Raw genomic sequence first — 22700 nt, forward strand, 5'->3', positions numbered from 1 at the left:
GGCGGGGCCCGCTCGGCGTTGCCGCGGTCGCCTGAGAGACTCGAGCGGGGGCTGCGCATGCGCGGCGGGGGCTCAGCGCGCTCCCCCCTCCCCTCCCCAAAACGGGCCGGGGGTGGGGGCGGCTCCGAGCCCGAAACTTCGAAAAGAAAAGAGGAGCCGGGGCTGCCCGAAATCCTTTATTTTTATTTATTTTCTCCTTTTTAGAATTGGCAGCGCCAGCGTCTGCAACGCAAACCCGAGCTGCAGCCAGCGCCCGACGCCAGGCTCCTCCTCGGGGCTCCCGGCACAAAACACAAACGGCTGGGGAAAGAGCCAAAAAGAGTCAAAAAGAGTCAGAACGGGTCAAAACAGCGCCGGCTTCGGGCGGAACCGAGAACGGGCACAGGAGGGGCGGCCTCGCTGCAGCCCCGAGCCCCCCGGCACCCCCACCACACCCCACACCCTCACACTGCTGAGGCTCCGGGAGCAGGGTCCCCATGGGGTGGGGGGGTCCTGACCCCACCCGGGCCCGTGGCTGGTGAGCAGCAAGGGTTTGTGCCCCCCACCCCCCGGACACTGCTGGTTCTCGCTTCCATCCCCTCTTCCCGCAGCGCCAAGACCCCACAACCACCTCTGCCCCCCCGCAGGAGGGCCAGGGGACACAACCCCAGGGCAGCAACACATCCCCTTCCCCCCCGTAAGGCAATTTTCCCCAGCACAGCCCCGCCGGAAGGCAGCGTTCAGGCACCTGCGCCCTTCCCTTCCGGCACAGTTTTTCCTCGAGGCTCCTTAAAGCTTCTTCCCTTTACCCCTTCGGGCTCGTTTCACGGGGTGAAGGGAACCAGGGAGGCAGGGGCAGGGATGCGCCGCTCTCCAGCGCTCCCTGCACCACGCGAGGAGCCGATGGGCTTGCGCAGGCGAGCATCAGCTCCTGCTCCCCACGTCCGGGGGCAGCCGCCCTCCGAGCCCCTTCTCCCCCCTTCCCCCTCTGCAGGGTTCAGCAGGTGGCAGCCGGCCGCGGTGGGGGGAGAAGTGCTGGGAGGCTTCACCTGAATCCACCCTGGCTCGGCTGCGTTGGGAGCCCGGGGAGCACGGGTTTGCCTCTGCCGGGCGCTGCTCTTCACCGGCGGAACAATCACACAGGAAAACGACGACAATTCAACGCAGGAAAGTGCTTCGAACGGGGGAGGCTTGGAGAAACGAGCCCCTCTCGCAGCGAGGAGGCCCGTGGCAGGCGATACTTCGCAGTTCCTACCGTCCTCGGAGGAAGCCCGCTGTGGTTTCTCAATCCCGGGGCTGCCTCGTGGCTCGCAAGTCCCACCTTCAAGGCACTTTGTCTCCACAGGCTGGCCGAGGCGCACGGAGGAGCCAGAGCTGCTGCCGCTGGCTTACCTTCCCCTGGGCTTCACACCACCAGGGAGCTGTGGAAGACGACGCTCTCCTCCGGCTGGCCGCGCTTCCAGTGTTCGTAATTCAGCGCAGGCGCCTTGGAGACGTCACTGAAGCCGTCGACCGCAGCGTCCTTCCGCACCCCGAGGAACGGGGAGGGGGCCGTGGGCTGGCAGGGTGCAAAGGGGCCCGCGCCAGGGCTGGAAGATGCCGGGAAGCCCCTGAAGAGGAAGCCCACGTTGGGGAAGAGAGGCTTCACCAGGCTGACGGGGCAGAAGGCAGAGCCGGTGGGGTTGAAGTGCACTTTGTTCTTATCCGGGCAGGAAGGCTGGAAGCTCTGCTCGGGGCCGGGGGAGCTGAGGGAGGAACGGGATGCGATCAGGAACGGGATCCCCAGAGCAGCGAGCTGCCCGCGGCTGCAGGGAATGCACCTGGAACCACGAGCTCTTCAAAGAGCTGACTAAAACCTCAGTTGACTGTGCTGTGAGGACTGCTGCTCATGCACAGAGCGGCACCAAAAGCCCGTTTTGTCCCGAAAGCACGGTTATCTCTAGGTGAGCCGCCTCAAGAGGCTGTGCCGAGAACAAACCGCTGGCCAGGAAGGGCACGGAATCTCAAGATCCCCCCGAGTGTCTCGGGGTTGGCGATTCCGCTTCCAGCTCCTCCGCCAGGAGCTGAGCAGCCACGGTTTTGTTGGGCAAATGTTTTCTTAGAGACCATTTCCCACTTTTAGCACAGGGCAGGGGATAACAGTGGCAGCCCCAGAAGCCCCAGCTGCCCCCGCCCCAGCAGCAGCCTCACGTGAGCTCCCTGCTGCCCACAGCTCCTCATACTCACGAGGTTTCTTCAAAGGCACGGACTTTCTCGCATCCCTCGGGAGGTTCCCGTTTAAACATGTAGCTGTGGTTGGGCCGAGGAGAAGAAGCAAAGGCCAGGACTGGAGACGGGCTGCCCTCCTCTAGCAGGGAAGAAGAAATACTTTTTGGAGACATTTTTCAAAGAATCCAGCAGCAGTTTAAGCCAACCCCGGGCATGCTCTTCTAAACCCCGTGCCTGTCGGCTACAACCATACCCTAAAGCTGCAGCGTTTTATCCGTGGGGTTCCCAGCTCACACCCTCCACCCCGTACAGGATACCACCCACTTGGAGGGCAATGGCTTGAGCTTTCCAGGCCCTCTGCTCTTCAAACCGGCTGAGACCCGCTCCCATCTCACGTGCAGAGACCAAGCTGGAGCCACAGCAGCGCGGCTACCACGGCGCAGGCCCCTTTTGTGTCCCCCCGACATGCCAGCCCCTGGACTTTCGGCGCTTACCTTTCTCCTTTGGATCTGGCTGCACCTCATCCGCAGCAGAGAGCTCTTCCGCCGCCAGCCTCCCCGGCGTGTGCGGAGAAAGGCGGAGAGGCACAGAAGGGGAAGGAGAAAGCGAGAGGCTGCTGCAGCTGCCGCTGCTGGGCTCCAGAGTCAGGGCTGTGTCTCCAGAGCCTCTCCGGGCAGGCGCTGGTGCCCTGTGGCCATCTGGGACATCCAAAATCTAGGGAAGAAACAAAGCCTCAGCAGAGCAAGAAACCCTTTCAGCAGCGGAAAGGTGCAGCAGGAGCTGCAGCCACAGGTAGCAGCTGCTTGGGGTGCTGGAGCCCAACAGAGGGACGGCTTCCACCTCAGGGAGCGAGGCAGCCGTCGGCAAAGCAGCAGGACAGAGACCCTTCGTAACATGCTTAAGGGCTCACAAACTGTCTGGGGTCCCCTCCCACCCCCGCACAGCACAAAACAGCCTCCGGATGCCAGCCTGCGACAGCACCTTGATGCTGTCAGCGAGGCGCCATCTACTCCAAGATAACCGCTGGCTCATCTCTCGTAGCACCAGCGAGTTTTTAAGAGGGAAGCCAGCAGCCACTTGGCACAACTCAGACATTTACATGCCTAGAACAAAACGAAGCCAGACACAGAGCCTGTCCCCACGGCCAAGAAACAGATACAGGCAGCGAGTGTCCGTGGAGGAAAGGATTTCGGAGACCACCCAGGAGATTCAGGGCAATCTCGTGACCTTCACTCACCCTCAAAAGCTCTTCATCTCCCTGTTCCTTCACAAACACCTCCTCCAGTTCCTGGTTTAGCCCTTCCAGGCTCCTATGCAAGCAGGGGCTGAGCCTCAGAATAGCAGATGAAGAAAGGAAGCCTGAAGGAGAGTCCTGCAACAACCCAGAGCCAGAGACATTAGTTGCGTCTGCACAAACTGAGCCGTTTCCCAGTTCCATCCTGTTCCACAGCACTCCAGTGCTCAGCCAGAGCCCTCCAGGCAGCTGCCCAGAGAGGACTGACAGAAGAGCCGTGTAAACTCACTAACTGCAGATCAAAGCACGGGGACACGTTGAAGAGGTGGGGGAAGAAGAGGAGGAAAAAAAAAAAATAAATTTCTCCTTTCTCAGAAACCAGAGTAAAATTCTGAGAAGGATTTGGACGCCTGCCAGCAGGAGCGCGCTCTCTGCCTCGCCAGGACGCACCGTGACAGCAGAGCAGAGGGAGACGTGGACGTACCCTGAGTGATCCGAGGACAGCGTGGTCCCCCTGCAGCGGGGAGCTCTTCTCCTTTTCTTTGCCACTTCTGCCATTTAGCTTTGTTCGCTGGAGCTGTTGCTTCAGTTTGGCAATCTAGCAAACAAAGTTTCAGCTACAGAACCAGGCAAGCCAATGCACCTCCACCAAAAAGGGTCGTGCCTCATCTCTCTCCTCCCCCTCTCCTTCAACCCTAGAGGAAGTGCCAAAACTGAGCCAGCTTCAATCACGCCACGAGCGGCTCTGGCCACCTCCCAGGGGACGGAGCAGGAGCACGTGCAAGGCCTCGTCACCGACTCCCCCCTGTGCTGTGCCCGGTGCCGTCCCGCTGGTGGAGCTGGGTTATCCTCCACCTGCGGGGCCAGACCCCTCGCACACCGCGCCACCTCCGAGCAACGCACTGAGCTTCTTTTCCTACAGCTGCCTGCAAGGTCGGCCTCTCGTCGCATCACAGAGCATTAGCGATGAGAACAGGGGCTGACGTCTCACCTCCAGCAGGATAACCCTGTCCTCCCACTGCCCTCCCACGCAAGCAGGAGCCTCCTGTACGTTAAGGACTAACGCAGATCTTGCTGAAGTGTTGGGAGCGGTCTCTGTTACCTCTCTGCGGTGATCTGTGCTACCCCAAGAAGCAGAACGCTTGTGCGAACTGGAGCTGGCTTTCCCCACTTCCGCGTCATGCCAGGACACCGGAGTCTGAAGCGAGGAGAAACATTGCTGAGAACAATCACGACATTGACTGCGCTGGACACTTGTGGTAGAGTCCTAGAGAACGAAAGTCATCAACTGCTGCCCCTTCACAGCCCTGCTCCAGCCTTCCCCCGTTAATACCCGGGCGTTCGCCAAAACCTTGGCATTTTGACCCGACGCGTGCCTGTTGGGAACCTGGACCTCACAGACCTCCGGGGGAGAGACCTGCCCAGCAGTCTGCGGCTTCAGCACCGCAAATACCTGGCGAGATAAAGCTCACCAAGCCGTCGCCCCGGAGGAACAACCACAACCGCCCCGCGCACCGCTCCGACACCCCACGACGTTGGGTTTCAGGCACCCGCCGCACGAGGCAGCGTTACCCAGAGGAAAAGCCTCACCCAACAGTGAGAACGCACCGACCGCTCGCTTCGGAGACCTCCGGCTCCCACAGCAGAGTTCGGAGGCGTAACAAAAGCCAGAGGTGGGCCTGCAGGCTCGCTGGGAGAGCCCGGCTGCGGGGCCGGCAGCTCGCAGCCGCCTCTCTCCGCGTGCGGGAACAGCCCCGGCAGCACGTTGCGCGGCTCTTTTCCAAGCAGCTCCATTTTGAACCTCAGTGGAAACTGGGCCGTTCATCTGATCAGCGAAGGGTGTGAACTTCCTTCCAGTGAACTCAGCCCTTGCAGCGCAGCCTCCAGGACCAGAACGGTCCCAAGGCGCAGCGCTTTCAAGACCGACCATCATTTTTTCCTCAACACGCTCGGTGCTTCACGCAACGTTCACCCCGCGTCACTGCCGCCTGCCATTTCTGGGGGAGGCTTTGGACAACGCTTCCCTCCTGCGGCCGCGGCGAGAGGCTGCCAGGAGGTGCAAGGGCCTGAGAACGGTTCCTCTCCGAGCAGCTTAACGGAGCTCCCCAGAGGCCGCTGCGAGAACAGCAGCTGTTTTACACAACCCCACCGAGTCATGAGGATGACAGAAGGCGCTCTCAAAATGTTTTCAAGCCTGTTCAAACCAAAGGAACGAGGCAAGTCACCTAGAGAGGTACCGGGCTTCCCTTTTGTAACGGGATGCAGGCGGCTTCTGGACAGAAACCTGACCTCCTCCTGCGTCCCAGGCTGATTTGAGCCCTCCCTCGCACACCTCCTCAAGCAGAGCACACCAATTTCTGCACAGCTACGACTATTTGCTGCCTGGGTCTCCATTTCGCAGTGCCAGTAAGCAGCAGACGTCACGGCACAATGTCACTCCGATGCAGTGTTCAGTTGGGTTTGAGAAGAAATTGCTTCAACCCCAAACCGTTGCTGCAGCGTTCTGCTGAACTGCAGCAGCCCAGAGGAGTCTCGGCCATCCCTGTGCTATCCCCAGACAGCGCCAAGGAGCATAGCGGTGCCATAGGAAATCCTACAGCAAGCTCCAGCCTCGCAGTTCTAGCACATGGCATGTCTGAGCTCATTTCCTACCTCAAGTATCCTCTCCTGAACACCTCAGAATTTGGCGTTTCTCCCAAAGCACTGTGTCACTTCACAGCCCAGCAGATCGCGTCCAGAAGGAAGCCGAGGAGGAAAGCTGAAGGCCTACGGGAGAAGACCCCAGCTCCGTCCCACACGACTGCGAGTCTGTGAAAAGTTCAACTCCAGCTGCTGACAACAGCCCAGGGCACGGGAGAAAATCCTCCCGAGCCACAGCACCCTTCCACACCCCGTGCCAGAAGTCACTCGCTGCAGTCTGCTGCCGTGACACCCGCAGCACCGAGCACCGCAGTGCGAAGAAAGAGGGCCTAAAAAGGAAGAGATGCTCTTCGCAATAGGAAAGCCTGAAAATAGAGAGTGCATGTGCATCCCACCTCTCGCAGGCAGACTGTCAAGGCAGAAGGAAATTACAGAACCTTTTGTACTAACTGTGGCAAAACCGCTTCCTCAGAAAGAGGAGAGAAAAACGCTTTGCACAGCAAGATAAAGCCACAAGCTCCAATCATGCACACGGCTGCCATCCTCCCCCCCCCAGCCAGCACCTGCGCCCGTATCTCACTTAACCACCCTACGATAGCAAATCTCCAGAGCTCTGCAAAACAGCTGATCGGTAGCTGAACAAGGGGGGGAAGTAAACACGTACTGGCTAGCGGAGAAAGTCCCAGCGTTGATAACTGCGGGCATGGAAGGAGTGGCAAAGTCCTGGAGGTCGCGGCGAGGAACATTTTGTTAACGCACAGGGCGGTCTGGAAGCGAGGGCCCTATTCCCAGCTTCCAACAGCAGACAAGCGGCTGCGTGTGGGGATCTCTGCTCCTTTCACAGGCACGTTGCAAGGTGAAATCAGCGTTTCCAAGACGCTTGCAGATAGCTGGGGAAAGACTGCCCCACAGCTGACCTACTCACTGCAGGAGTGATCAGCTCCGTGCTCAGCAGTCAGAACCAAGGCAGTGCTACCTCCGTCCTGGGAAGGAGGAGTTGCCCCACTTCGCCAGCCTTTTCCCCAAAAGGCCCAAGTGCAACAAAAAACTAATCAGCTCTAAAGCACCGGGGTTAAGCGTTCCCACCACTGCCCGTCTGCTTTAATACGGAAAGGAAGAGTGCGCTTCCCAGAAATAAAGAACTCAGAAATCAAGTTTAACAAATTCTTTCCCTTCCTCTCCAGCGTGCCCTCTGCCCTCGGCAGTGCTCTTGGGCACCAGAACTGAAACAAAAGCAGGCGAGAACACACTGGAAAAGGACAATGGAAGTTGGAATCCAATTGAGAATTTCCTGCAAACGGCCCAGTTATAAATTGTTGACCAGCAAAGATCAAACAGCAAGTTAACACAGATTGAGTGCGCTAAATAAACGGCTTGTTAAGCAAACGGATGCTCTTATCCCGCCGAATTCTTTCACCTCTGCAGATAGGCGAGCACTATTTGCTGCCGTACAGTAATATTTACAGGTTGCTAAGAGTTCCTCGAGGTCTGGAGCTTTTCCATCCTACAGCAGAGAGCTGCGTTGTTCGTGCTAGCGAGCCCTTCTGTGGGAGCACCCTCGCCTTCTCACAGCGTGTGGCACTCAGCCCGCGAGTGTTATATAAGGACTTGGCCCACAACTGCAAGCCAGGAAAAAAAAAAACCTAGTGCTGAGCCAGGGCTGGAGCAGAAAGCCAGAGGCCATCTGCCTCCAAACAAGGCCAAGGAAATTCCAGCTCTGCACCAAAGTGGAATCAATCGAAGCTGAGAAGCGAAAGGGGAAAAAGCCTTCCTAGAAAGTTGCAGCTGGACAGAGGGAGGCTTAACGCTTTCTCTCTTCTCCCCCATCTTACACGCGTTTCAGTTCGGCAGCCCTCTCTCGGCCCAGAGACAGCCCGGGAGGCCTGCGGTCGTACCTGGGTGGCTTTGTCGTTCATGCACGAAGCCGAAGCTCCTTCGGCATCCCGCGGCCACTGTCCCAGCAGGTAGGAGCCCACGATGGTGTCCAGCGAGGAGGTGCGCCGCACGCGGGGCTGCCGGGGCCGGCACGTCTTCTCCCCAGCAGCGGCACAGGGAACGCTGGCTAGACAAGGACCAAGAGAACAGATGAAGACTTCCAAAGCCAAGACCCAGCGAAAGCCGCCCCGATTAACGAGCCCATAGCAAGCACAAAGACCACCAGAAGGGAATTAGCACGTACAGCCCGGGGAAGCCCATTTATGTTTTGGAAACCAAAGCCCCCATGCTTCCAACGTACCCACCGAGGTCCCGCTCTCACAACAACGAGAGCTTCGGTGCCGAGGCCGTGCCGCTGCCCAGCACAGACGGTTTTGCTGCTCCAAGGCAGCTATCAGAACAAGGAGCAGCAGAAACAGCACTTCAGCAGCGGGCCGCACAAGGGCTGGTGGCCTGGCTGCCCTCCTCCTCACTCCTCTGCTCCACTGCAGAGCGCTCATCTCTTATCGCCACCAGATTGCTCCTTTAGAACAAGAGATTTCATTGCAGCCCTGAAGTGGCTGCTTGAGACCCTCGATCAGAGCTTCCAGACTAAGTCAAGGTTGCTGCTACACACCTGAGCAAAACACTTGACATGGCCACCTCGCTTTTACGCGAGCACCCTAGAAAACCACTCCGCCCTCTGCAGAGCCACATTTCTCACCAGCGGGAGCACGACGCTTGGTTGGAGAAGCCAGGCTCTCCCCACGGTACGACCCAGCAGGGAAAGGGAGGCTGCGTGCCTCAGTTTCCCCCAAGGAAGCAGGCCGGTGCTTCCAGCCTGAAGGAGGCCAAGGGAACGTCGGCAGTTCTGGATCTCCAGCCGGACCGTGCGAGGGCTTGGTGTCGCCAGGAGGAGCGTGCGCTCAGCACCAACCGGGAAGGCAGAGCACAGACACCTACCCAGCAGCTCTGCGCTGCCCAGCTTCCACGGGATGATCCACGAGATGACCATTCAAACTTCCATAGCTAGAAACGCTACGAACAAAGCTGCTTCCTAAATAAAACTAGGCTAGGCAACGACGCGATCCCATCGCGAGCCAACAGCGCAGAGCACGGAGAGCCGGGCGGCTCCGCGAGCTGAGGCCGTGGCAACGCGCAGCACAGCTCGCCGCTCCTTCCCGGTCTCCTCCATCACATCCCGCTCAGCCCCAAAGTGGATGCGACCGCCGCGAGGCCTGCAGACAGCGCAGCTGCCCTCTCCTGCAGGCCTGTCACCAGCCCTGCGGTTGCAAGGAGGTGCGATCGCCGCTGCCTAAAAGGCGGCAAGAAAGAGAGGCAAGTTGAAGCCAGCAGAAAGGTCTGTTTGCATTTCAGTTTGATTACACATGCAAATTGCCGCGCACATTAAAAGCAGCCCTATGGCCTCCTGGCAAGATATTAAGGCCGTGAGCAGCTCTGCTCCAGGTGCATTCCGTACAGACATTGTTCTCTCCTTCCTCCCCAAAAATCGGGGCACGGCAGGCGGGCAGCGAGTTACCCACACTAAAAGCAGCCTCAGAGCTGCTGGGCGCCGCGCTGGGCTTGCCAAACCCCTCTGTATACAAAGGTGTTTCAGCACTCGCTGCCTGGCACCCTGTGGGCTCACAGCTGAGACGTTCGGCCTGTTAAATCCATCTTTTTATCAGCTGGCGTACAGTTTGAGAGCGGAATTCGAGGTGTAGGTGAGAAACGGGTAGGAACAAAGGCACCTGGGAGGGCAGGAGCATTAGTGCTTGCACCGCAGCCACACCTCGTAAGGTCCACACGGGATTAAAGGCTCATTGTGCTGGGTCCAGCTGGCATTTCGCATCACGCTCCCTGCTTCCAACAGGCAACAGCCTAAGACAGCTACCCCTAACTAATTTAGAAACTCGTTAGGATCTGCAGCTTCCTCTTCGGGGCCTCCTTGCCCCCACAGACTCCATTACTCGCATCTCCGTTACGCACGGCTTCAGCCGGCCCTTCCCCTCCCGCCGCTCTCCCCGACGAGGTTTCTGGCAGAAGAACTCAACGCTGCGGCCACCGGGGAGCCGCCAGGCCGAGCTGTGCCAGCGCACGGCACCCCAGCCCCACCAGCAGCTGCTCCTCACCCCGCACGGCTCCCCAAAGGGACCCCCACAGCTCCCCAAAGGGCCCCGGGTGACCAGGGGCACCTCCCTTGCCCAAACGGGGCACTGCCGCTGTACCCAGCTCGAAGGGGTGAGAGAGCAGAGGGGATGCCGCCCCGGTGAGGACTGCACCCACCCCACGGGACGCTCCAAGCACGCCCAGAGCTACCCACACGCAGAGAGCCGGGGCCGCCGTGTCACGGCAGGGTGGAGCGTCCTGTTTACAGCCCCGCGCTATTATCGTCCCCCCGCACCGAGCCTGCACAGCTGCCACCTGGCCGCGAGCGCTGGACCAGGGCCAGGGCAGCCACCCAGCTGAGAAGCGCCGGGCCGGGGCGCTTTTACTTTCCGCGTGACAGCGGAGCCGCCGAAGATAAGGGAACCGTCGCTGTATCTCCGGGAGCCACTCGGCTGCCTCCCGAGCGCTGCAGGAGGCTTCGGTGCAGCCTGAAGTCAGCCAGGCCGCTGCAGTGGGGGCGTTTAGAAGCAGGGAGGTTGCAAGTTTGTTCGCGGGACTGGCGGCGTGGATTTGCAGGGTCCCTACTCTTTCCCAACCGCGTCAACGTCGGGGAGCTCAGAGCTTCCTAAACGGGCTCCTAAGCCAGCCAATCTTTGTATCTAAAAAGATAACAACAGGCTTCAGTCAACTCGTAAAAAAAGACTGAAATTACTTTCAATTTACCACCCCGAAACTTCCAGAGTCTCTGTTCAATGAGCAGCACTTAAAGCTGAACCTACAAATGATGGCAAGCAAAAATAATGTTCCCACTACTGCTTTCTCTGTAGAGTTGTAAAATTTTCTTCCTTCCTTCCCCCTGCAGATTTCACCCTGGGGAAACTGACCCTTCGGTATCAGAGAACTGTTTAGGAGCTCAGGGACGTGCTGTTCAGAGCCGGGTGTTTTTTTGGAATGCGTCCACGCAAAATCTATCTTAAAGTGATGAAGCATGAAAAATAATAGTCCCTGTTTAAATCTAATCAGCTTTAAAGCTAACCACAGAGCAACGGGCTGTCCTGACTGCCAGGCAAGGGGCTCCTCTCGCATTCTGCGATACCAAAAGATACCAAATGGTTTTGGGTGCACTTTTCACTTTATTAGCTCAAACAGGAGCTGTACGTGAGCTTTCAAGAGTATTTGTCAGGAAGCGTTTAGCCGAGATGGAACCCAAGCAACCCGGTCAATAATTAACTCATGCAAATATCTTCCCCCTATTGTACCAGGAATTACAGCTAATTATTTGGGTTCTGTATCAGCTTCCCTCGCAGCGCTCTTCGCAGAGCTAGGTGACACTCTGGTGATACTCCCGACCTGGGGGACAGGAGGACAGCGCGGATGCCCGAGCCGCATTTCTCACGGGGCTGCCAAAGCACAGCAGCACCCCGTGCCGCAGGAACATCTTTCAACCAAAGCTCGCCCCGAAGCGGGCTGCTGGCTGCGGCTCCGTGTCCCCCACTGCACCCCGGTCCCACTTCCATCCTTCTCTCTTCTTATTTTAAAGCCTAACCGGACAAAAGACGCGGGCAGGACTTCCAAGTGACATTAACAACAAACCGTACGAGGGGAGGAATCGCAGCTCCTCTAACCTCACCCTGAACCATGGCGTTTGGTCGGAGGGATCACAGAGGCCATCTCCGGGGACCCAAAATATTTCAGCTAGGCATTTCCAGAACAGTCCCTGGTAGTGGAGGTGCTGCTGAAACGAAGACCAAAAGTGAAGCCTCAACGCTGGAACCCTCCGAGATCTCATTTCGGTTCCTCTGCAGTTTCATCACGGTGAATCAAGCTACCTGACAGGTTGTTGCCCAACAGGCCTCAACTCCCAGCAGCAAGCAAGCTGCAGAAACGCAGCCTCAGATTTTTCTTTTCTTTCCCCTGACCGAGCAGATAAAAGGGATTTGTGTCCCTACTGCAGCACTGCGAAAACGCAACAGCCACCTGTTTCTGAAGACTCCTGATCCTTTAACGCAGCAAAGGCTAAAAACCTGCACAGGAAAAAAGAAGGCTTTTCCGAGCGTTGTTCCTTTTACTGCACGCTTAGTTTTCAAAAGAAATGTGAAGATTTCAGGAACCGTGCCTGCTCCGGCCAGGCACTTCCCCACAGCACACCAAGGGCTGCTCCTGCACGCTCCTCCTGAGAACACCTCCACCTATCGCGCCCCCTGAAACCAGCAGGGGATTACGCAAGGAGTCACCCTTTCTGTTCTGAGAATCCCCCAAAGCCTCCAAGGAGGCGATCGGGCAGTTTCAGTCGTTCTTCCTGCCGTTTAAAATCTTGGGCTTAGGACAGCGCCGAGACCTGCAGGCCGAGCTGGAACCCAGCAGCGTTGGGCAGGAATTGACGGCAGGGTCACACCTAGCTACCGCGACAGGAAGCGAGCTCAAGAAAGCGAGACCCAGAGCTGGAGAAGTGCTGAGATGGAAGCTCACAGCAGCTAGAGAGAAAGAGGATATCCCCTCCACCGAGACGCCTCCCAGCAGGTCTTCTTCAGGGGAGGAGACACGAGTAGATCTCGAGCTTCAGCCAGAAACGGAGTAAGGGACGCAGAGGAGACGGCAAGCAGCCGAAGGGTGCAAAAACCAAGGCTGTAAATCCGCGCTGAGGGGGCTCCAGAGGAACCCACCAGGAACCCGGGGGGCACACGGAGCTGACCCCCGGCACAACGGGCGGGCTGACTCCAAGCACAGCCCGCAGATTTTGTAGGAAACGCCTCACTTCACCCTCGAAGCAGGAGAATTACGCTCAGAAGTCAGCCGGGGAGAAGAGCGCAGCAAGAGAACCACCTGCAGTTGATGCGCGTGGCTGCAGGAAAAGAGCAACCCGAATGTTAAAGGGTTTCAAGAGGAGAACGAACCCAGAATTTACAGGCAGATTAAAAGCTAATGATGAACGCAACCCTCAGCTGCTCCTAGAAAAAATTCCCACAGCCACAGCAGGATGAACCGCACCGCTCAGCGCAACTCCTGGCATCATCTCTTCACCCCAAGGCCCTGGGAAGGCAGCGTTTCACATCTCCGCCTCTGGCCGTACGTTCAAATTAGAACCCCTTTAAGAAGATTTACAACTGAAGGGAAATTCACACCCACACCAGGACGGGATTTCAGGGCTCTTTGCTCATTTCAGTAATCGCGGGTACAGAAACGCCAAACCCTCAGAGCGCTGAAATCCATCGCACCTTCCGGTGAAGGGACAGAAGCTGTGGTTAAACCACGCTGCCCCCCACGACTCTTGCTCAAACAGCTCAAGACAGCCGAAAAAAAAAAGTACCTGCTGTTCCCGAAGCACGGCCTTCTAAGAAAACCCACACCGCCTTCCTCTGCTTCGGCGCTTCTCCCGCGTGGACGGGCGCTGGGAAAGCAGGAGGATGCCGCAGTCGGTGGCTCCAGCCCCGGAGCCCAGTGACGAAATTCCAGGCTCTGAAGAAATTCCCGGCTCTGAAGAAATTCCCGGCTCTGCAGTCCTCGCTCCCTGGCCGCGAGCTGCCCCAGGAGCGCGGCCGGACAGGGCTGCCCGAAGGACGGAGCGTCTGCAGATCTCATCGGAGGAAATTCACGTGGGACACCAGCGGTTCAAGCTGGTGGGGTTTTTTTTTTGGTGGTTTTGGGTTTTTTTGGACACCGTTAAACAGCAACTCCCTCGACCACCGCTCAAGGCCTGAAACCGGAGCTGAGCACTCGGTTAATGGAGGAAAAGCTGAACTTTTCCCCTTTATCTTAATTCTTTCGAAGTTTGTTTTTCAAATGATAAAACAATCTGAAGAATTTCAACATCCTCAAAGTCTTTGGTTGAAGTGCACATTTCCTAAATCCAGCCTGATGCAAGACCCCGCTGCAGCGGGACCTTCCAGCCAAACCATCCCTTTCCCACTGATACAGGTGGGGAGCGCTTCTGGACCGACTTCCACGCTCTGAACTTCACGGAAGAACCAGAAGAAAACGCAGATGTGCTGGCAGCCTCGCACGAACAATAAGGGTGGTTCGGAAACAAGCAAAAACCTGGTTAAACTTTAGATTTTTAGGACTCATTCACTCTGATCTGGAAGCGCAGAGATGACCAAGGAGTTACCCCCAACACCCGTATCACCTCTATCAGGGGAGCGAAGCCTCAGCTCTGAAGACAGAGCCGTGGGTTGGGTTTGGGTTTTTTTTTCCTCCTTTTTTGTTACACCTACTTAAATCAATTCCTGATAAGCATCTAGGAATCAAGATCCTGGCAGAAGGCAGGGCTCTCGCTCAGCTCAAGGTGAGAAACCTTTGCTTCCCAAGCCCTTGGAAGTCTTCCAGCCTGAAGCAAAGCAAACAGAGCAAGACATCCTTGATATTTCGACAGTTACGGACGAGCCGGAAAACAAGGAAAAAAGCAGCTCGTCCTTTCCACGCACACAGCTCCACGAATCACATCAGCGCCGCACGACAAGCCCCGATCCCCCACTCTTTCACACTCATCCTTCATGACTAACTCCAGTTAAGCCACCTGCCTGCAGGGCCCAGCGTGCAGCTCCTGGAACAATTCTGCCTCAGGAGCAGTCACAGCACCTGGTATCCCCGAGCACCACCTTCCTCGTGCCGGCTCTAGCCGAGGGAGCAGAATAGCGAAGTCGGCATTAGCTCGCTGTTAGAGCTCACCCGAGCAGCCGGAGCACAGCAGCAGCACGCACCCAACGGTTGTGCAGAGCGGCCTCAGGCTCCAGCACACCATGAACTGTGCAAACGCAGTAGATCTCGTTCCTAAACGCTTTCAGACCGAGAACGACGGCAAAAACGATGAGGAAATGAGGCAGGGGAAGAGAAGCAGCTTGTCCAGAGCCATGCGGCAGGTTGCAGGCAAGCACGGAGATGATTATCTCCCATTGTTTTCAAAGGCTGGATGAACCACACGACCTGCCTTGATATTCGCCTCCTTTCCTCTGCCGTCACCCCGAATTATCAGGTGGCTCGAATGAGAGCACAAGAATAATTTTTAACGCAAAATGGCCTAATAGGAATTCCAAGAGGGAATGTTTTTACGGGTTCAGCGCTATTTTGCTGTCGGTGTCTCCTGTCCAGCCGCGGATCACACTAAATCAGTCCCCTCGAGCTGCACGAGCGATGGGGAAGTGCCAACATCAGCCCGGTGGAGTCAATGCGGCTGGAAAGCCTTGCCATTTACCCGCTATTTCAACTCCGAGTTTTGCACAGGGAGAGCTGGCTGTGCTTTGGGGCTCAACAAATTCTCTCGCAGGGCGGGCGCTCGTTTCTCCCTTCGCGCCGTGCGGCCAGGCAGCGAAACGTTCCCCCCACCCGGCCCAGACCCAGTTCTGCCCCGCAAACGTCGGTGCCCGGCTTCTTTCAGTTCCCACCCGCAAATGTTGCGAACTCTGCTGCGGCCCGTGCAAATCTGACAGATAAACCCCAGCCGAAGGAGTCACAAACAAGAACCTATGGAGGGGAACCGACCCGAGAGCTTCCGAGTTCCTCGGGAGCCTTCCGCTGTACGGGGGACGGGTCGGACTTACCGCCCGGTGCCGTCCCTTCCCCCTGACAAATCCGCCTTTCGATGTCATCCCCAGCACCTTAAAGCAGGGAGAAACTCGTCTCACCCACGGACTGTCAACACAAGGCAAGATTAGTTACAGACGTGTCCTTTGTCTCCCCTTTCCCACACCCGTATCCAGAGGCTAACGAACTGGGAGCAGCAGGTTTAGGCTGAAGGGATGATCCCTATCAGCTGAGGGCTGCAAGGCCCTGAATGGGCTCCAATTACCGCGCCAGAAACTCGTTCTACATTAAACAAAGCCACCTGCAACCTTCCGACTCCAAACCTGAGCCCCGCATTGTGCTCAGCCGTGTTTTTACACAAAGAGGGATTTCATTTCCTAGGACAGAAGCTGGATTCTTCGGGGCTCGTGCAGCAGCAGGACATCTCCAAGGTTTTCCCGACCCTCGACCAGTCCCTACACGACCACTTTTTCCCCGGTTACAGCTCCCCGCTTGTGCTTAACCCTTCATTTCCATCAGCCTGCTTACCCACAGCAAAACCCTAAAGGCAGAAGCAGACTGACTTAGTCGTGATGAATCCCAAAATCTGAAAAAGCCAAGCTTGGGAAGCAGCTGCTTGCACGGCAGCACAGCTTTCCCACGCCATACTCTGCATACTCACTGGAGGGTTTTTGCTTTTTATTTATTTTTTAAGAGTTAATACAGAGTGAGCTGAGATACTCCTCCTGTTTACTCTCTAAATTTTCAATTTTAAGTGTATCGATGTTCTAAATCTGGGAGTTCCTTGCTCATTTGCTTGGGTCCCCCCCGAAAACCTACAGGTGTTAAGAAGCATAAAAGAAAACCCAAGAGCAGACACCACAAACACCTGGACCACTATTCTGGTAGCAAAAGCCTTCGTACTCATCCCCCGGGGTACAGAAACACCATCACACACCGATTCCTAAAGCAACCACCAGAACTGGAGATATTCAACGAATAAGGTCAGGAGGGGGGAAAGGAGACCCCCACAGCAAAGGAAAGAAGGGGAGAGAGAGATCGAACAGCTCCGCTGTATCACTACCACGTAGGCAGCAACCCCGCAGCGCTTTCAAGTGGTAAACAGACGTTTTTATTCCTAGAGAAACATTTCCATTTTGCTAAACATACACTTGGACGGCATTGCCTATGAATAGCGTCCCACTCATCTGCCTCTATAATACACACCAGGCACGGGTTCCATCCAGACACCAAATAAAGCTATTTGGCACTCCGCTCGCTCAGTCTCTCGAGCAGGATCCACGCAGCTAAAACAACTGGACAACTCAGAAACGGGCAAGTCGAGCAGGCAAGCGACAACATCGCAAGCAGATGAGTCAGCCCAGCTAACAGTAACTTCCTGAAAAGCTACAAGGCACCGCAGAATTCGGGGGTTCGAGGGGCGGTGGGCAAAGCCTGGCAAATTTCTGGCGGATTCTGGTGAAGCGAGGCCGTCCGTAAGGCTCTGGTGTCACGGGGGGCAGCGTGGAACTCACAGCGCTCATCAAAGCCACTCCTGAAGGATGGGGAATTGCAAATCTGGATCTCGCTGTTGTTGTTGTCCACTCCACCACTGGTACAGTGGGCTTGGAAGAGATGAGAAGCCCTACATGTGTAGGGCTTGGAAGAGAGAGAGGCAATTACCTTGAAATCCCCAAGAAGTGAATTCCAACGCTACACAGAAAAGTAGTTGGTTGGTAGCTTCTTGCCCAGCTCTTCATCCTGGCTTACTCCCTCCTTTTAAAAAAGCATTGGGAACAAGTCTGCTGAACTAGTAACACCAGACGTGACTTTGCTTTTTCACTATGTCCCATTTTGTTCCTCTCCCTGCACGAGCCAAGTTAGCCAGCTACAATTACTTGCTTACGTTCTCAAAACACCACGTCCACGCATTAAAACGTGAACTGCAATTTAAATAATGCTATTTCTCTAGTGCTGCGCTGGAAAAAAATAAGCATAAAGACTTTTCTGGTAGTCTTACTTGAGAAAATCAGGTTTCAGGCCTGCGGTGCGTGCGGAGGAGGACTGGGGTCTGGGGTTACAGCCCAGCAGCAGAGTCCCGCGCGAAGGCAGGGCGCTCAGGGAGGCTGAAGTCCGGCTGGAAGCGTGGAAATTCTCCGAGCAGCAGGTGCTTCGGTGCGGGCTTCGGAGGAAACAAGCGAGACCACAAACGGCACGAGCACTGCGATTAAGTGATTTCGACTGCGGGGTCCCCGCAAAGCTCGCCCCACGCCGAGAGCACAGCGCCCCGCCGGCGGCACAGCGCCTGCACAGCCCTGCCCGCCCCAGCAGCTGCCTCTGAGCCTCCTAACCCCAGACAAGCGGATGCAGCAGGGATGGCTCTGGTCGGACCTGAAGAAACACACACGTTACCTGCCTCGCCACCTAAAGCCACGTCGCCTTTAAGAGAAGGGATTAAAACACATCGACACCAACACCACGCAGCGGCTTCATCACCAGGCATCCCCGTGTCTTCATTTCTAAGCAGCAAGTCAAGTCCTTTCAAACTACTCGCAGCCCTACTTCCTGGCACCCCCCTGCTCGAGCTCTTCCTTTCAACAGAAGCCCTTTGAGAGACTCAACAGCTGCTCTTCGTCTCAATGGGATCCTCTATTATCAGAGCAGCTGCAGGATCAGCCCCTGGATCGCCCAGCACCTCTCCCTCTAAAGGCACCGAGACCCCCAGAAAGCAGGCAGCTCTGGAGCGGTTCAGAAAGCCCACAGAGCCCAACGGGGACGATAGGATAAAGCAGCAGATTTCCATGCTGAGCTCCCAAAAGGTAGGAGCAGGAGTGCATTATGAGTCACTACAGCACCAGTTTTCAGTTACACCCCACCGGTTTGCTGCCACGGCTCCCACACACGCAGGGAGCAAATTGAAGCTTCTGATGAGTTGCTGAGGCAGAGAGCAATGGAAATTCAAACACTTCCAAGGCTGCACATGAAACGACTACGATCAAGAGGAAAGATTCAAGCTCCTGCAGCCGGAGCAGCGAGGCACGGAGCCAGGAAGAAATGAAGACCAGCAATTCTGGTTCATGTCAGCGGAGCTGCAGCCTCTCTGCCCTCAGAAAGCCGCATGGTGCTTGGGAGCGGGCACAGCACAGAGCTCCGACGGCTGAGGGACGACAGGCAGCCCGGCTCTCCTTTTTGTGAGGTCTGCTTTCTTTTCTGGAAGATCTGAAACTACTGAGTAATTGCCCAATTAACTGCAACTTCACCTTCGTTTCAGCGTGCTGCTGAGAGGGAAGGAGAAACTAGCCCTCAAAATGTATTTCATTAACTCGTTTCAAGTGTAAATTGAGCTAAAAAGCTTTTAATAGCTTCTCTGATCAATACCAACTCTGCCAGTGGCAGGGACGACTACGTCTGGAGTAATGAGACGTGCACCACCTGCAGAAGGGCCATTAATTCATGCCTCGGGATGGGCTGCAGCACTCACTCATCCCAGGCAGATGAAGGAGCTGCTGCATTCAGCAAGAGAACTGCACCCCAGGCAGACACCCCCGAGATGGGCTGGCCCAAACCCTGACAAACATTTCTTGCCGTTTAAGAACTCCAATTAAGCTTACCATTAACCCAAAGGAGTGTTTCGCTGCCACTTGGACACTCCTTGCTATAACTCACAGCCAAGCGAGAACCCGGCGCCCGGGAGCAGCTCCACAAGCAGCTCATGCATACGCACATAAAAGAAAAACCACGGGCTGTTGCCGGGTCACCCCAAAGTTGTATTTAAATGAGCCCAAACGAAGCGGTCAGGACACAATCCCTGCCCCGCAGTTCGGGATGGATCGCCGTTAGCGCAAACCCAACCGCCGCCTCTTTACCGAGCCGTGCCGTGCAAAACAAAGGGCTGGCTTCTGGGGAAACCGCCTCCTCCGGGGAGGCGAGGAGGCGCTGGCACGGCGGCGGGCGGGGAGCGAGGCGCCCTGCCCCGGGGAGGCCGCCGAGACGGACCCGCTCCGGCCCCACGCGTGGGCCCCGGGTCCCGCAGCGCGGCTTTGTCCCGGCCGCTCCTCCCCCAGGCACCCGGGGCTCGCTTTCCCCTCCGGCCTCGCTTGTTCCCGGCCTCCCCCCTCGCCCCCTTCCCTCTGCTTCGCCCCCGTCCCCTGCGCCTCCCCCGTCCCCTTCCCCTGCCTCGCCCCCTCCCCCTGTTTCTTCCCCCCGACCCCCCCCGGCGCTCCGGGGCCGCTGGGACTCCTGCCACCCCCCTCCCCCCCGGCCCCCCCAGCCCCGCTCCGGGCCCGTCTCAGCCCCCAGGAGCCGGCCGGTTGCGAAGCCCCGCTGCCGTTACCGCCTCCCCCCCCACCCCCCGTTCTGGTAACGGAGCCGCCCGGCTCCTGCCGCCGTTACCTGCCCGGCCGCCGTCCCCGCGGCGCTGCTGGAGCTGGAAGGGGACGGTGGCGCGGAGCGGCTGCAGCCCCCCCGGCCCGCCGCGGCTGCAGGAGGTGCCGGCAGCCCCCGCCATGGCCGCGCCGCCCCGCCCCGCCGCACTGAGCCCCGCGGCCCGCTGCCGCCGTTTATCAGCGCTCGGGGGCGGGGCCTGCGGTTGGAGCGCGGCGCTCATTGGGTGGTTGTAAGAGCGAGCGGCTCCGCCCCCTCCGGGGTAGCCAGTGAGAGCGCGCTGCGAGCCGCTCGCCGCACGCGCTGCGACCATAGCCAATCGCAGACGCCGCTAGCCTTGACGAACGTCATCCTTCCCGCTAGAGCCAATCAAAGAGGAAAGAGAGCCTCAATCCCCGCCTCCTCCCCGTCCTCTCACACAACCAATCACAAGAAGAGCGCACCCGCCCAAAGCCCGCCCTCCCGAGGACGGCCAATCGCACGCCGACCCGAGCGACCCGCCCCTTCCCCGCGACAACCAATGAGAGCGAGCCGGCGGTGTTTGTGTTCCGCAGCCCGGCGGGGCCGGCGGCCAATGGGCGGCGGGTCACGTGGGCGGAGGCAGGCGCGGTTTCTCTTTCACCTTCGGGGGCCGCGGGGCACGACGGGAAGGGGCCAAGGGGGGCCAAGGGGGGCCAAGGGGGGCCAAGGGGGGCCAAGGGGGGCCAAGGGGGGCCAAGGGGGGCCAAGGGGGGCCAAGGGGGGCCAAGGGGGGCCAAGGGGGGCCAAGGGGGGCCAAGGGGGGCCAAGGGGGGCCAAGGGGGGCCAAGGGGGGCCAAGGGGGGCCAAGGGGGGGCCACCCAAAGGCCCCTGGTGCTCAGCCTGCCACCCCCCAGCCCCACTCCCTTCTCCCTGAGAGGGATGAGGATTTTTTTCCTAACCCCCCGGGGGTGTTTTTATTCCTTTTTTTTTTTTTTTTTTAACCTGAGCGCACCAAGCGCCCCCTCGGGTGGCTGCCTTCCAGCTACAACCGCCCCCCTTGGGGAAGGAAATTGTGATTGAAGTGTTCCTGCCCAGCAGGCTCCCCACCTTCCGTACCCCTCGGACAGCTGGAACTCAGGGCACCTTGCCGCAGCCCCTCCCGGGCTGAACTCGGAGCTTATAAATACAAGTAAATCACATATAGATATATATACACACACAAGTAAATCATATATATATATAGCTGGAGGAAGCAGAACAGAAATCGAGCTGTCTGAGTTGTTTTGGCGCTGCTACAGGCTGGGGGGTGCGGTTTCCTGGGGCCGGGGCCGTGCAGCCCCGCTGCCCGCGTCCCGCACGGGACTCGGCTCCCAGGATCTGACCCTCGCTGCCGTCAGCTCCGGCAGGCCTCACGGCTGGCCGGGTTAAAGAGGGACCGCTCAGGATTCGGGGCGGGGAAGCACCGGCATTTGTCAGTGCTCAGGCTTTGAGCAGCTACCTGCACTCATCTCCGCTGCCCCATGCGGGGGCAGATGCAGAGGAAAAGGTCCTTCCACCTGCCTGGGGCTCCCAGCAGCCAGTTATTCGCCACCCCCTGCCCTCCTGCTCCTCAGGGATCACTGCTGAGCACACCTCCAACTCAAACCTTGCAATTAGACCGTTTGGTTTCCTGGAAAGCCTTCACCGCACGCAATTCCCCGCCCGTCCCTTGTTCCAGTCCCCTAAAACGTGTTCCCGGTCGAACGATTCCTCAAAGAAAAGCCAGGACGACCCACCCTGCCTTCCAGCCACGCCTCCGCTAAACCCCCAGGCAGACGCTACCTGCCCTAGGCCTAGGCCCCTGCTCTACCTCCAGCTGTGGGGGTTTAGGGAGAGGAAGCAGCGGTCCCAGAGAGCAGGGTGGAGCAGATCGCTCTGGTGCAGGGGCCTGGGAAGCTGTGGCCCAGCCAGATAAGAGAAGGGAGGAAGGCATGAGATGGCAACGCAGCCCGGGCCTCGTGCCAGTCCCTCTGGAGAGGAGAAGCTGTGCCAGCAGCAGGCAGTCGGTCTCCCCTAGCGGCTATCGCAGCGGAGCAGCTCTCCCCATCTTCTTCCTGTATCTCCCTGCTCACGAGGCCGGCTGGTTCCACCTGCGCGTGATCGGGGCAGGAGGTGGGAAACGAGGCAGGGCAACACCCTGGGTTCTAGGGAAACCCGGCGGGGGGAGAGGCAGAGCACGTTGCAATGCTTCAGCTGCCCAAGGGAGACAGAACATACGTCCCGATGGAACCGGGGGGGAGGCAGAAGCCACAGCTCTGCTGTCAGATCTGGGCAAACGAGCAAAATGGCACCCATCGGACTCGAGATCCTTATCTCTTCCAGCAAGGAGCACTGCAAGATCTCTGATAACGTGGAAAATCAAGAACCCCCTCACACGGGGACCTCTGTTCAGGTCTGTCTTAGGGTTAGTGGAACATTCCAGAATAGCAGCAGCATTATAGGCATTTCTGAGAGCTGACGGCACTCCCCAGAAACCAGCTCAAGTATTTCTCTGTTCTCCCCATCTCTCAACCTAAAATTAAGTTTTAAACAACACAGGGATCCTCAGCTCTCCCTGTTCCAACTCCCGATGCAGGAACGAGGTAAAAGCACACCCGGCAGCTCTGTAAAACCTTGCTGCCACTCCGCAGGCAGACGTCTCTCCACAAGGACACTCTGCCTGGAAACCTTTCCCTCCCAACGAACGCAGCAGCTATTAGCAAAAGGGAAATTATACGCAATAAAGAGAAACGGAGAG

The 22700-nt window shown here is 57.8% G+C and overlaps 1 protein-coding gene across 11 annotated transcripts in view; it reads right to left on the reverse strand.

The window, feature by feature from the left end:
* Positions 1-174: 174 nt before the first annotated feature.
* Positions 175-22700, reverse strand: part of FAM117A (family with sequence similarity 117 member A) — a 31514-nt gene continuing 8988 nt past the window's right edge. For 5 of the 11 annotated variants that reach the window (XM_080565363.1, XM_080565372.1, XM_080565370.1 and 2 more), the window contains 7 exons: positions 7957-8123; positions 4524-4688; positions 3906-4019; positions 3425-3559; positions 2682-2901; positions 2206-2326; positions 175-1724 (listed from right to left, as the gene is read on the reverse strand). In XM_080565363.1, coding sequence (XP_080421489.1) covers positions 1385-1724; positions 2206-2326; positions 2682-2901; positions 3425-3559; positions 3906-4019; positions 4524-4688; positions 7957-7977 — 1116 coding nt within the window. In that variant the 5' untranslated portion in view covers positions 7978-8123 and the 3' untranslated portion in view covers positions 175-1384. Of the gene's footprint in view, positions 1725-2205; positions 2327-2681; positions 2902-3424; positions 3560-3905; positions 4020-4523; positions 4689-7956; positions 8124-17992; positions 19682-19972; positions 20269-22700 lie in introns of those variants that run through there. The other 6 variants (XM_080565365.1, XM_080565362.1, XM_080565367.1 and 3 more) reach the window with 6 other exon arrangements.

The sequence above is a fragment of the Anser brachyrhynchus genome (assembly GCF_964034855.1).
Source record: "Anser brachyrhynchus genome assembly, chromosome: 22".
Taxonomy (NCBI): domain Eukaryota; kingdom Metazoa; phylum Chordata; class Aves; order Anseriformes; family Anatidae; genus Anser; species Anser brachyrhynchus.